This window comes from Salvelinus namaycush, chromosome 5, assembly GCF_016432855.1.
Source record: "Salvelinus namaycush isolate Seneca chromosome 5, SaNama_1.0, whole genome shotgun sequence".
NCBI classification, from domain to species: domain Eukaryota; kingdom Metazoa; phylum Chordata; class Actinopteri; order Salmoniformes; family Salmonidae; genus Salvelinus; species Salvelinus namaycush.
The window spans coordinates 17,097,503-17,110,861 of NC_052311.1; the positions used below are offsets into that span (position 1 = coordinate 17,097,503).

A 13,359-nucleotide genomic window follows, 5' to 3' on the forward strand; every position below is an offset into this window, starting at 1 on the left:
TTTTTTTGTAATAACACCAGTCAACTCACGTATTGAAGTCCAGACAGTAGACTTAATTTATTGATTAGTGTTATTACAGCTGTGAAAACAAGCAGATGAGAACTGTATTCACACAGGCTTATACATCTGACATTCCAAAGGGATCACAGGTTGCACTTTTACCATGTGACAAAGATCAAATTCAAGTCATGGAAGCAGTTTATTTGTAAATGTTCTCAACTATCTGAGGGGGGGAAACATTGCAAGTATTGTGGCAGGGATGTTTCAATGTCAGCATATAGTTACAGATGTTGCCTCTAGTTTACACCTGTCATCACCTGAGGTGATGCCAACAGTATCTTCATTTCTAATGAAACTTTTGTGAAGGTGAAATGGCAGGCATTCTGCTTGTTAAGGCTATTTCTGTAGCCATGAAAAACATTTGCTAAAAATTGAAGATTTCTGTCAAAAGATACAGCACTCTAATCAACCGTAACAGCACAAAGCAGTTCAAGACTAGCATATTGTGCAAATTTGAAGCTGACAGAAGACAAAATAGTGGAATGACACAAGAAACGTTAATACAATGTCAGAAAATATGCAATTGTATGAAAAGGAATGCAGAAACCACAAGTGTTTCTCCGAAAGACAAGCCTAGAAGATTGAAACAGTTTACATTCACAAACTTTTCCCAGACCAGGTGTGATTTTTTTTGTGGTAAGTATTTTTGGAGCTATGACATCCAGTCAGTGTGAGGCCTGAGGTTTCACCAGCTCGTAGCGTCCCACCTGCCCTTCCTGCAGGAGCTGGCCAATGAGCTGGTCTTTGTGCACTTTGCGGCTGACGATGAGGAAGCGCAGCCTACCCTGGCCGTATGACTTACTGCGCAGGCCATACTTCTGGGATATCTGGTGGATCTGCTTGCGTTCATCATTGTTGAGCTCAGTGGAGAAGCGCAGGTCATCCTGGCGGTCTGAACTGGCATAGTTACGGATGATGTCCTCGATGTTCCGTTTGGTGAGCTGATTCCCAGACTTGTCCATGTCCATACCCAGTCCCTCTCTGGAGAATTGCTCTTTGACCTTGATGGGTTCAGAGATGCCCTCCCCTTCCCGGCCCAATCCGCCACCTTTCCAGCCCATCTTGCGGAGTAGCTGATTCCCAATATTGTCCTCCTTGATCTCCTGTCTCGAGGACTCTTCACCAGAGCGAGTCAGAATCTGGTGGCGAGAGAGGGCGTCAGCATTACCCTCCTTCCTGAGGTTGGATTTCACCACAGCCTGTGTTTGCCGGAGTGTGGCCAGGGCCTCCTCTGCTGCAATGTGCTTCACCGTTTTCTTGGGTCCGATGCCTGCCGCTACGTATTGACCCTCCAGGAACACCTCACACCTCCAGCGGTGGTCTGGTAGCACTGTGAACTTATAATCGGCAGCTACCTTGTTGAACTGGGCAGTGTCATTGATGATGCAGATGGCATTGTCCGAGTTCTCCAGGATGACCAGTTCGCTCAAGTGTTTCTTCCTACCACCCTGGTGACCGAAACGACCACCCGATGGGTCAGAGTGATGGTTTCCTCGAGAGAACTGCTGTGGTTGTTGTTGCTGCTGCCGGGCTGCCTGGTTCATGCGTAGTTTCCTCACTGCCTCTTCAGCTGCTGTATGTTTAGACGTCTTCTTACTTCCCCTGGCCTGTGCCACCAGCGCATCCTGTAAGTACACGCTACATTGCCATGCACTGCTGTTGGGGACCACGTCGAACTTGTAGTCAATCTTCATGCGGTTGAAGGCGGCAGAGTTGTTAAGAATGCAGATGGCATCATGAGCGTTGTCAACAACGACAAAATCTGTCCAGTGCTTGCGTTTGTCAGGCTCGTATTGACCCTTGGAGCTAGGCGTAGGCTTGTCCTCTGGGTTACGCAGTGCCGGTAGAAATGCAGGGGTAGGGCAGTGCGTCTGGCAGACCACAATATCATTGACCAAGGAGTGTTTGAATTTGCGCTGCACTACACGGACCTCCACCAGTTTAAAGAAAAGCTTCATAGCCTGCTCAGAAGCACGGTCCCTGGCCCCGTTTTTGCTGCCAGAGTAGCCAGTAGCAAGGTAAACACACTGGCATCTCAGCTCACAGGCATAGCCATCAGTCGGTACTTTCCTGTTCTTGGGTAGGTCTGCTGGAGGGATATCCTTGAGGTTGACATAGACATACTCCGGATTGGTTTTACAGGCCTGTATGCTACGGCTCAGCATGAAATTGTAGTTAGGAGATTCAGCTCCACACATGAACGCGGGGTCTCTTAAAGTGACAGCTATGGCGGATGCCACACTATTGATCAGCCTTTGCTTTTCATCCAGCACGGCTTGAGATATGGGGATGAGTTGTGAAGAAGACCCAGAGACAGATGAGGGACTGCTCCTCCCTGGGCTGCTGTAGACTCTGCTGAATGGTCTGCTGGATGTGGGTCTGTCCTGCTGCCTGAAGCCAAGGCCTTGGCTTCCTGAATCCCCCCAGCCCCCTGATCGACTGCCCCCTCCATATCCATCAAATCTAGGGGCCTGAGCGTATGTGTCCGGATGCCTAGTGCTGTGGAACTCGTATCTGGCCGAGTAGTCCTGCTGCACTTTAGTCATATAATTTGAGGCAGATCCTCGGCTTCCATGACCCAAACCACTTGTGCTACCTGAGGGTATGTCTCTATCTCTTTCTCTATCCCGCCAAGAGTCAGAAGAACCGTATGATGAAACTCTGTCGAACGCAGGCCTAGCTGCAGAGGAGTCTGGAGCTCGGTTGCTGCCATAAGAGGGACGGTCAGAGTCTGAGTCCCACTGTCTCACACTGTTCACCTCACTCCTACGGCGCTCCTTGTCATTCTCCTTCTCATCATTGCCAGACCTGCCACTGCTGCCACCACTAACAAAGTGCACAGGCTCAAACCGCGGTCTGGAACCAAATTTGGACACCGGCATTTTCCTCATTGGCTCTTCTCCTAACATTAAAGAACAAAACAGAGAATCAATCAATGACAAGCATATAACAATCAATGAGTAATTTTTCATCTTCCAGTAAATTAGAAAAATACTTTAAAACAGTGGCAAGGAGTTCAATTTGAAGAACCAAAATCACTTACTGCCATCTGATGAATTGGGTCTCTTCTTTGCTTCAGCACTTGGAACCAGGTCAAAGGAGGGCATTTCGCCAATGTCAATCCTTTCAGCCATGTCCAGCACCTCTCACCTCAGATCAGAGCCATACCTTTAAAAGAAAACAGAGCTATACATTTACATTTAAGTCATTTAGCAGACGCTCTTATCCAGAGCGACTTACAAGTACATACATTCATACTTTTTTGTACTGGCCCCCCGTGGGAATCGAACCCACAACCCTGGCGTTGCAAGCGCCATGCTCTACCAACTGAGCTACACGGGACTATATAAAAAAGGTAAACAAGCATAACGTGTATTTCTATGCTAGCACAGTAAAACAGTTAACGTGGGTCTACTACCGGAAATACTCTATTAGGGAGAGAACTTTTGTTCCCACATAATTCCCACATCAAACTGAGGGCTATATGCTCCCAAAACTATATGATACGAATCTGTAGGCTACATATGAACATAGGTTCATATTAGGCCATGATTCCGACAAGGTACGCCTATGTCCTTATCCAGGTGTCAGGAAAGGCCTTGTGGACATTCGTTTCACAATAAATTGTTTTATGGCCAACCACTGTTTCTCACTTTCAAAACGCATTGACAGTGACGTGGCTCTGTAAAGGTAATTATTGGAATGATGGCAAAAATAACTAGTGCTAGCTAACAAGATCAGTTTACAGACTGCAAGAAAGAAGATTAGCAAACATTACCAGGAGTGTAATCATTACCCAGACATGTTTTTCAACTAAAACGAGAGTTTCTATTGGACAAAGTCAAGTAGGCCCCTCACCGTTTCGTTTGAGAAACGTTTTGCAACTGAGACAGCATAATGAATACGCCCCAGCTGGCAGAAAGGCCACCATCATGAGTCGCTAAGAATTAATGTTATGGCTAACGTTAGATAACTAGCTAAGAATAGGCAGACTGATGTGGATAAAAATGCTATTATTTATGGCAACATTAACTACATTTCTGATTAATTATGACTCCTTAGTGTGCACAACTTCTCAAAACCGTATTTTCTACTAAGTATAACCACAGAGTTTCTAAACCCAGAGGGGCAACATCGCGAGACTTTCGGGAACGTTTGCGAAACAGACCAGGGTTTGAGAAGTCAATGATAAGTGAACAATTATTCCTTAGTTCATTTTCTAGAAATCTAAAGACACAACCTAGATTCAAGCCAATGTCTTAAGCAGTTGAAGATGTTATTACTCCAACCTCGTGAAAGTGACAAACTGACACGTTTTCATTTTCGTCAAAAACAACTTTACATTGACGGAGAGCCTTAGATTTAACAGCCTGCACATGCGCAGTTCTGCAAGAGAGACCGTTAGCCCCGATGACGTGTTTCTACGCATGAGCTTAACTAGCCAACGTCGCCATGACATCGCCTACAAGTGAGATCTGGGATTTCTTTTGGAGAAGCAGTTTTGGCCTATCTTCATACTGTACTGTCTTTGGTATAACGTTACCGAGTTAACTAGCACGCTACGTAGCAACTAGCTAGCTAACTTCAGCATAACAGCTAACTACGTATCATTGATGCACACAATCAAGTCTTCGTTTGCTAATTTGAGTTGTCTACAGATTAAATGGTATAACTAATCATCTGTTTTAAAGTAAACCAGATTTTAACAGACGAAACAAGTGACGCAGTAAACGAGCAAACATTGCTAGCTAGCTAGCTAGTTCATTGAAAAAAGATTGATGCATCATCTTGCACGGGAATGTGATATGGAGCACGAGACAGATAGCTAGTTGTCGAATTGTTTTTAGCTCAAATTAATATTTTAGCCACTTACCTCAATGCAAAGTATTAAGTCCGATGTTTCTTTGTGCCCTTGGTGTCAGTCTTCCACTAATATAGTTCAATGTCTAGCGAGCGGCTTCGCCTTTGGTCATCACCATAACATCCGGGGGGGTCGTCAGTAGTCATCACAGTCACAAAGTCATAATTATGGATAAACACCAACATCGCCTATTTATTTCCTTAAAATCTGATTTTAAACCTAATCTTAACCACACTGCTAACCTTAAAATAAGATCAAAAAGCTATTTTTTGTTTTCATTCATTTTTACGATATAGCCAATATTGACTTTGTAGCTGTGGTAACTAGTGACAACCCGTCAACGTCCCATATAACCACAGATAGAACAATGAGACAGATATTTCAGCGAATGTTTTAGTGTGAAGCATTCCGTTGGCGTATCCACTCACTACCAAATATGGTGGTGAGAGGAAGCCCAGTAGCCGACAGTGGGAGAATATTGAGCAGATTCATTTTTGCCAACATTATGGACATTTTTTCATCGATTAAACATTTGATTTCAATACCGTTTTCTGCTCCCAAAACTATATGATACGAACAGAGTGGACTGCGTTTTGTAGATTTTACCCTTTGCCAAAGTTGTAAAATTGTTTCGTTGTTTAGGAGCAAGGGCGAATTGAGCTATTGCACACGCGCACTCTATAAAGTAGGCGATCCCTAACAGAAATATGCAAATACGTGCTACAACGCGGCAATAGGATCTCGCTGCCTCGTGCTTGGCTCTGCCTCCATACTTGATTCTTCTGCCCACTAACTCATTTGTTCCCATTGAAAATTACGTGTGGTCTTTCTGGGGTTAGTTATAAAAAATCTTTGCTTTACAACCCTCCATTTTCTAGTCCATCTAAAATCATGGCGTCTGGAATGTTTCCGCATGCATGCGCTCCACCTGAGAACCAGAAGGTGGCAGTCTTCCTCTTCACTTTCAAAGTGCACCAAAAATATGGGCTTATTTCATTGTGTGAATATTTATATAACACCAATGTTTATTTGCACAACTAAGTAATTTGGCATAACAAAACAAATGTACACTTTATTTTCATAATTTTATTGAAAAAGTACATCAATGGAATCAAACTACAATAAAATATTTCATAATTAATTTGTGGTGTGGACAGATAATTCACTAGGAGGGGTGATTATGGCAGATGCTAGAAAAATGTATGGCAATTTCTTACACCAAAAAATGTAACTACACAGAGAGAAGAGTCACATCCAAAGATCATATCTCATAAACAGGTCTCCACTTCAATACACAAAATATATCTTTATAAATTATACAAATGTATCCATCTGTACCTAGGATTCAACTCCACCTCATTGTAATATTTGGCAATATGGATGCTGAAAATTGTGGAGAAGGGTATAACAAGGAGTAATACACAAGATAAAACTGATCCAAACAATATAGAGCACCAAATGTGAAATAGTGCAAAACGGAACTGTTAGGGGAGAAAACAGCTATGGGAGCAAAAGGTCAAGATCACAGAAGTGATGAAATAAAAGAGCATTAGACATGCAAAATACAGAATAGGGTGATGGTAGTTAAAGCACAATGTGTAAAGGGCATTAAATGTGACCTATATGGTATTTCAGTACGGAAAAGGTGTTTTCACTAAATAAGTGCTTGACATGAATACGGCTTTGGCTCTTCTAAGTTGCAATGAAACAATCTATGCAGTGAACATAAAGAACACTGTTTTGGATCGTAATTGTCTTTTGGTTTTTAACTGACAAAAGTATCTACTAGTCACACATGTAAGGTTAGATGTCACACTTTGCTCTATCAATCACCAAATGAATGTATTTTGGTTTTATCAGTGTTTTATTGAGATTTGTGGGTTATGCTATTTGTATTCAAAACTAACTCCCCCTTTGAATGAGGAGCACAGTAAATCATATAGGCTATTTGTAATAGTATTGGTTATTTCAAACAGAATAAGCCCTTCTCAAAATGGACGTAATATATGATTGAATGTTATTACATAAACACTTCCTTAAAATTAACTGTCAATGAAATTCAGATAGTTTTGTGCAAAATATAAATTAATCCAAAACCTTGGCTCTGTTACAATTGGTATGATGAAACTATTGATTAGATGTGTTTCTCTTGAACAACCGTTTAGAATCCTACCTAAGCAAAGCTTCGTTCATTCATACACCAAGACGGAGCTGAAAAATATTAAGAGTGAAGGACTCCCACTAACCAAAGTGTACCTTGATTAGGTGACAAAACGTAAACTATCCAAAAAATACCATGTGAACCCCACATTAGGCCATGGTCAACAAAGCAGATGAGATAGAAGTTAAAAAAGGTTGATGCAGAGAGAAAAGACAGGAAGAGGAAACGGGTGCTTAGTTCTTGTTGAAGCTGCAATCCCCTCTTCAGACAGGTGGGCAAGACAGATTAAAAGAAGCTAGAGAGAGGAAGAGACAAATGCAAAGTTACAAGAGAGGCCCAGGCAACAGTGCTTACCAGAAGGCAAGGTTCAAGATAAATAAGAAACAAGGATTACTGACATTTTGGGAAGAAAGACAGAAAGTATTTGGGTTTTCCTAAGGCATGTATAGTTGCTACTGTACTTCAAATTACACTAACTACATTACAAATGTACTGTCAGTGTCGTAAAAAAAACGACTAATATAATACCATACTATAGCTGACTAATTCGATTTGAGCATAATACTGATTTAAAACATTTAATAAATAGCTTAATCCCTTCGAGACAAGTTTAATTAACTGCTCGCAGCAGATATTATGTCCTCTGAAAATCCCAAAAGGGTATGCAATGTCATTTAATAAATCAAACATGGACAATATTAAACCTAACATGATGGAAAAACTACCAAGTGACGTGCACAACAACATAGTCCAGAAATGTCAATCTTACAGAAACAAAGAGCAAAATGCTGATATTAGTCATCTAAGTCAGCACAGCAAAAACACACGACATGACAAAAGGCATAGCCATAGACAAGATATTAAGATTAAACCACATAGTGAGCACATATAGTTAGAGCAGCAGTGATATACATACAGTTGAAGTCGGAAGTGTACATACACCTTAGCCAAATACATTTAAACTCAGTTTTTCACAATTCCTGACATTTAATCCTAGTAAAAATTCCCTGTTTTAGGTCAGTTAGGATCACCACTTTATTTTAAGAATGTGAAATGTCAGAATAATAGTAGAGTGAATTATTTATTTCAGCTTTTATTTATTTCATCACATTCCCAGTGGGTCAGAAGTTTACATACAGTCAATTAAGTATTTGGTAGCATTGCCTTTAAATTGTTTAACTTGGGTCAAACGTTTCAGGTAGCCTCCCACAAGCTTCCCACAATAAGTTGGGTGAACTTTGGCCCATTCCTCCTGACAGAGCTGGTGTAACTGAGTCAGGTTTGTAGGCCTCCTTGCTCGCACACGCTTTTTCAGTTCTACCCGCAAATTTTCTATGGGATTGAGGTCAGGGCTTTGTGATGGCCACTCCAATACCTTGACTTTGTTGTCCTTAAACCATTTTGCCACGACTTTGGAAGTATGCTTGGAGTCATTGTCCATTTGGAAGACCCATTTGCGACCAAGCTTTAACTTCCTGACTGATGTCTTGAGATGTTGCTTCAATATATCCACATAATTTTCCTGCCTCATGATGCCATCTGTTTTGTGAAGTGCACCAGTCCCTCCTGCAGCAAAGCACCGCCACAACATGATGCTGCCACCCCCGTGCGTCACTGTTGGGATGGTGTTCTTTGGCTTGCAAGCGTTCCCCTTTTTCCTCCAAACATAACGATGGTCAGTATGGCCAAACAGTTCCATTTTTATTTCATCAGACCAGAGGACATTTCTCCAAAAAGTACGATCTTTGTCCCCATGTGCAGTTGCAAACCGTAGTCTGGCTTTTTTATGGCGGTTTTGGAGCAGTGGCTTCTTCCTTGCTGAGCTGCCTTTCAGGTTATGTAGATATAGGACTGGTTTTACTGTGGATATAGATACTTTTGTACCTGTTTCCTCCAGCATTTTCACAAGGTCTTTTGCTGTTGTTCTGGGATTGATTTGCACTTTTCGCACCAAAGTACGTTCATCTCTAGGAGACAGAACGCGTCTCCTTCCTGAGCGATATGATGGCTACGTGGTCCCATGGTGTTTATACTTGCATACTATTGTTTGTACAGATGAACATGGTACCTTCAGGCGTTTGGAAATTGCTTCCAAGGATGAACCAGGCTTGTGGAGGTCTATCATTTTTTTCTGGTCTTGGCTGATTTCTTTAGATTTTCCCATGATGTCAAGCAAAGAGGCACTGAGTTTGAAGGTAGGCCTTGAAATACATCCACAGGTACACCTCCAATTGACTCAAATTATGTCAATTAGCCTATCAGAAGCTTCTAAAGCCATGACATAATTTTCTGAAATTTTCCAAGCTGTTTAAAGGCACAGTCAACTTAGTGTATGTAAACTTCTGACCCACTGGAATTGTGATACAGTGAATTAATCTGTCTGTAAACAATTGTTGGAAAAATTAATTGTGTCATGCACAAAGTAGATGTCCTAACCGACTTGCCAAAACTATAGTTTGTTTACAAGAAATTTGTGGAGTGGTTGAAAAACGAGTTTTAATGACTCCAAACTAAGTGTATGTAAACTTCCGACTTCAACTGTATAGGGGTATCTTTTAGTTAGTACATAGAGCAGATTCATGTTTTTTAAACCAGGGTCCGCAATGCCTCTCCTCAGCCTTGGGGTACCGGCTACCCACAAAGCCTGGTCCCTTAGCAAAGCTTGAGGGTGGAAGCACCTACTCAGTGCAGAGCCAGGGATTACTGCAAAGGAAAGGTAAATACATAGAGCAGTGAACAGGGGGACTGAAGCAGGTTGTGAATGACACCACACACCAAGGCACACCCTGCCAACCCAAAGAGCTGAGGACAACAGTTCCCCAGAAACATTGAGACAAAGAGCAACTTGAGAAGGGATTGTGAGAAGTTGTAAACCATACCTACTACACCCTTGTACAAGAATGTGTAAGCATGTAAGAGACTCATTTCAATACATTTAGATGGAAACAAAGGGCCTACATCTGTGGACACTCGTCAGACCAACTGTCCCACATGATTATATTGAGCAAGGACAAACAGACATGTTTTTGGAGGGTGGAAATGTTTTTCTGATAAACAACACCCTGTCCTCAAGATACAGATGTGAAGGAAGTGGATTGGAAAATAAAACCCAACAATCTCATTGGCACTGACAGTTATCTGCCAAACAAAGGAGTGTTCCTATCCTGTTTCTCTAGGAGGGATGGAGAATGACTGCTGGCTCAGTCTGTTCAGACAAAAGCAGTGCAGTAGTATAAGGCTGAATACTAACTTGACATTTGAGCACCTAACTTAAATGCTCATGCAAGTCTCCCACTGAATTCAATTCAGGATTTATGTGAAATTCAAGTTACGTGCGCATATCCCAAGTCAGGATCCAGCCCTTTGAATTCAGGTTAGCAGACAATTTTGCTCTGTAAAGCTCTGTAAGGAGAGCTGTTTTGACAATAACAATGGCGTGATATCTCAAAGCCCTTGAATGAGAGTTAAATATGTAGACCAAAGCTAGTGTTTTCAACTGTAATCAGAATCTATGTGAAACCCTAATATCCTCACATGCAGAACCCACTTACATACTATGTTACTGCTTCATTAAAATATTTCATACACAATAATCGTGGCCACAGTTGAAATATTTGGTGAAATTCCCTCTTTATTTCCCTTGGAGATGAAGTATTTTTTGTGTAACACTGATACAAGTGCAATACTGATCCCTACATTATTGTTATTTGGATAAATGGCTTAAAATATGATGTTATATGTAGAAAAAAATATAAAAGTCACAATTGCACTGGAAATATACAAAATTACATTTGTGTAAAATGTGAAAAGCTAACAAGTATGCAGATAGCGTACAGTATATGAAAAACAATGAGGTATGGGCAAAGAGATGACAAGAAATCATTCATATTTGCACATGCACCAGGCTAAGATGAAATAACATCAGCAGTTGACTAACACTCACTTTCTCCGTAGCCTGAGTGCCAGTCTGTTTGTGCTATCATGCCAACTCCCTGTCACTCATTATTCATGCCATGTTAGGAGCAGGCAAAAGCACAAACAGATGCCCTCATTCAAAACATACAATAATAGTATCTTAATTTTCAATAATTACACATTGTATGCCAACACGATATCAGCGCACATTGTCATAATGTCATACTATTGGAGTGGTTGATTATACCCTGGTGGTGAGTAGAATAGTGGTGGTCTGAAACATGGACCGGAAGATGCTAATGAGCACGCACACAGACAGCTATGTCTTACTATACTAGTGAGGTCTTTTGGGGGACCAACAACTGATTTCCATTCAAAATCCAATTTTCCCTAACCGCTAACCCTAAACCTAACTCTTAACCTAATCTTAACCTCTAACCCTAATTCTAACCCAAATTCTAACCCTAAACCTAACCCTAAAATAGCCATATTACAAGTGAGGACCAACAAAATGTCCTCACTTCTCTGAATTTTAGTTGGTTTACTATTCTTGTGAGGACTTCTGGTACTTACAAGTATAGTAAAAATTTATCCACACACACACACACACCACTGGCCTGGTCAGACCACAGCTGATATACATTTCACCTTAGCCTCCACAAACTCCTGCCTGTCACAACAGTAGTTGTGCATGTAAAAGTAAAAAGCACACTCAGTCATGCAGAACGGTCAACAACAAAAACAACTAGAGAATACATCTACTTTCCAACAGAAAGCAAACAGGCAAACAGAGGATGATGGCTCGTAACAAAAAAAACGTACAAAAACAAGCATCTTTAGCGCAAAAAGGATGCGTTTGAGTCAAGGATTCCCATTCACAGTAATGGCTGGATTCTTCCACAGTGCAGGGGCATGTGTGGGGTTTGGAATGGGGGAGAGGGGGAGGGCTGGAGGGCACAGAGAACAGCATGGCACTGCCAGGGATGGGGTGAAAAATCATTCCTACAGGAATCCTTAACTGGAAACGAGAGAGAAGGACCATTACTGCTTTCTAGGGATTAACGCCAACACTGGTAGATACCACAGGAGGCTGCTGAAGGGAGGACGGCTCATAATAATGGCCGAAACAGCACTAATGGAATGGCATCAAACACATGGAAACCAGCCATTACCACGAGCCCGTCCTCCCCAATGAAGGTGCCACCAACTTCCTGTGATAGACATACTTTTTAATCAAATGACAGAATCACATTCTTCATGTTAGTGGTAAAATGTAATGTTAAAAGGAACATGCACTTAGGTTGTTACTGTTTATAGGACATATGAGTGAATGGGGGTGGGGAGATTTAGAGTATCTGTTGAAACTAAATGGACTTGGTATGCTAATTGACACCACACCAACTCAGTGGCCTTGTGGTTAGAGTGTCCGCCCTGGGATTGGAAGGTTGGTAGTTCCATCCCGGCCAGGTCATAAAAATGGGACCTGATGTGTCTCTGTTTGGCATTCAGCATCAAGGAGATAGATTGGGGGTAAGGCCCTATGATAGACTAGTGTCCTGTCCAGGGGGTTTACTTGTACATCAAGCTGACTCACGCTACAGAAACAGGAGATAGGCTCCTGCCGTTTGGGCTCGTGCAAGGCTCCTTACTTTATGGACAGCCGAAGAACCCTTTTGGAACCCTTTCTGTTGATGAGTGTATGGCTGAGTCTGTATGAATAGCGTATCTCTCAGTGTGTTTTTCTTTTGTGTCAACAAAGAGGTGAGTGTCAAGTAGCTGAAGGATCAACAACAAAAACATTGCTATAAAAAATCCTTGTACACAAGAATTGTCCCTATAGCTGAACAGCGCACTAGCGTGACCCTGCAGTTTCTGCAGGACTCTGAATGTCTCTTTGTGTAGTGGCTGGCCAGGCCCGGGAAGGGCGGACCACAAAAGCAGATTGTTGTGGTATTGATAGTAGACATATTGTTGCCTGCATTTCTACCAGCTGCTAGAAGTTAAAATACTTATTGAAATAAATGTATAATTATAATTTGAGGACTTCCTTCTCATTTAAGTTCAAATATGTGTTTAACTCACATCTGATTAACATGTATTTAAACATTGATTTTTGTGCTTTTTGTCATTGGTTACCAGGGGAACAGTTGAGTATGCAAGCCTTACCAGGACAAGATGCCTCATGCAGCATGCAGCAAGTGGAGGAGTTAACTGTAAAACAGCATGGATGAACATAGGTGACACATGCACTCACAGGAGAAATATGGTGCATTCAAGACCACTTGGAAACTAGGAACCTCAGAGTTAAATATGTTTTTTTGTGTAGAGCTTCCTATTGGCTGATTCAGATATTTTCAAAGTG

At 41.7% G+C, this 13,359-nt stretch overlaps 2 protein-coding genes across 9 annotated transcripts in view; both read right to left on the reverse strand.

Moving 5' to 3' along the window:
* Positions 1 to 32: 32 nt before the first annotated feature.
* Positions 33 to 5,233, reverse strand: LOC120048005 (NF-kappa-B-repressing factor-like). The gene is made up of 3 exons (XM_038993663.1): positions 4,934 to 5,233; positions 3,104 to 3,228; positions 33 to 2,962 (listed from the first exon to the last, which is right to left on the reverse strand). Exons 2-3 carry the CDS (start codon positions 3,192 to 3,194, stop codon positions 726 to 728), a joined length of 2,328 nt encoding a protein of 775 aa, XP_038849591.1. The 5' UTR covers positions 3,195 to 3,228; positions 4,934 to 5,233; the 3' UTR covers positions 33 to 725.
* Positions 5,234 to 5,987: 754 nt separating this feature from the next.
* The window catches only part of LOC120048006 (septin-6-like), a 44,431-nt gene continuing 37,059 nt past the window's right edge, over positions 5,988 to 13,359 (reverse strand). For 3 of the 8 annotated variants that reach the window (XM_038993668.1, XM_038993664.1, XM_038993670.1), the window contains exon 10: positions 9,573 to 9,785. In XM_038993668.1, the coding sequence (XP_038849596.1) occupies positions 9,761 to 9,785 (25 nt within the window). In that variant the 3' untranslated portion in view covers positions 9,573 to 9,760. Of the gene's footprint in view, positions 7,378 to 9,572; positions 9,786 to 10,687; positions 12,016 to 13,163; positions 13,209 to 13,359 lie in introns of those variants that run through there. The other 5 variants (XR_005476958.1, XR_005476957.1, XM_038993667.1 and 2 more) reach the window with 3 other exon arrangements.

Excerpts from the sequence above, each read along its gene's own strand:
- LOC120048005 (XM_038993663.1), bottom strand. The coding sequence starts at position 3,194 with ATGGCTGAAAGGATTGACATTGGCGAAATGCCCTCCTTTGACCTGGTT. Across the intron at positions 2,963-3,103 it reads ACCCAATTCATCAGATGGCA|GAGAAGAGCCAATGAGGAAA; the intron begins GTAAGTGATTTT and ends CTTTAATGTTAG.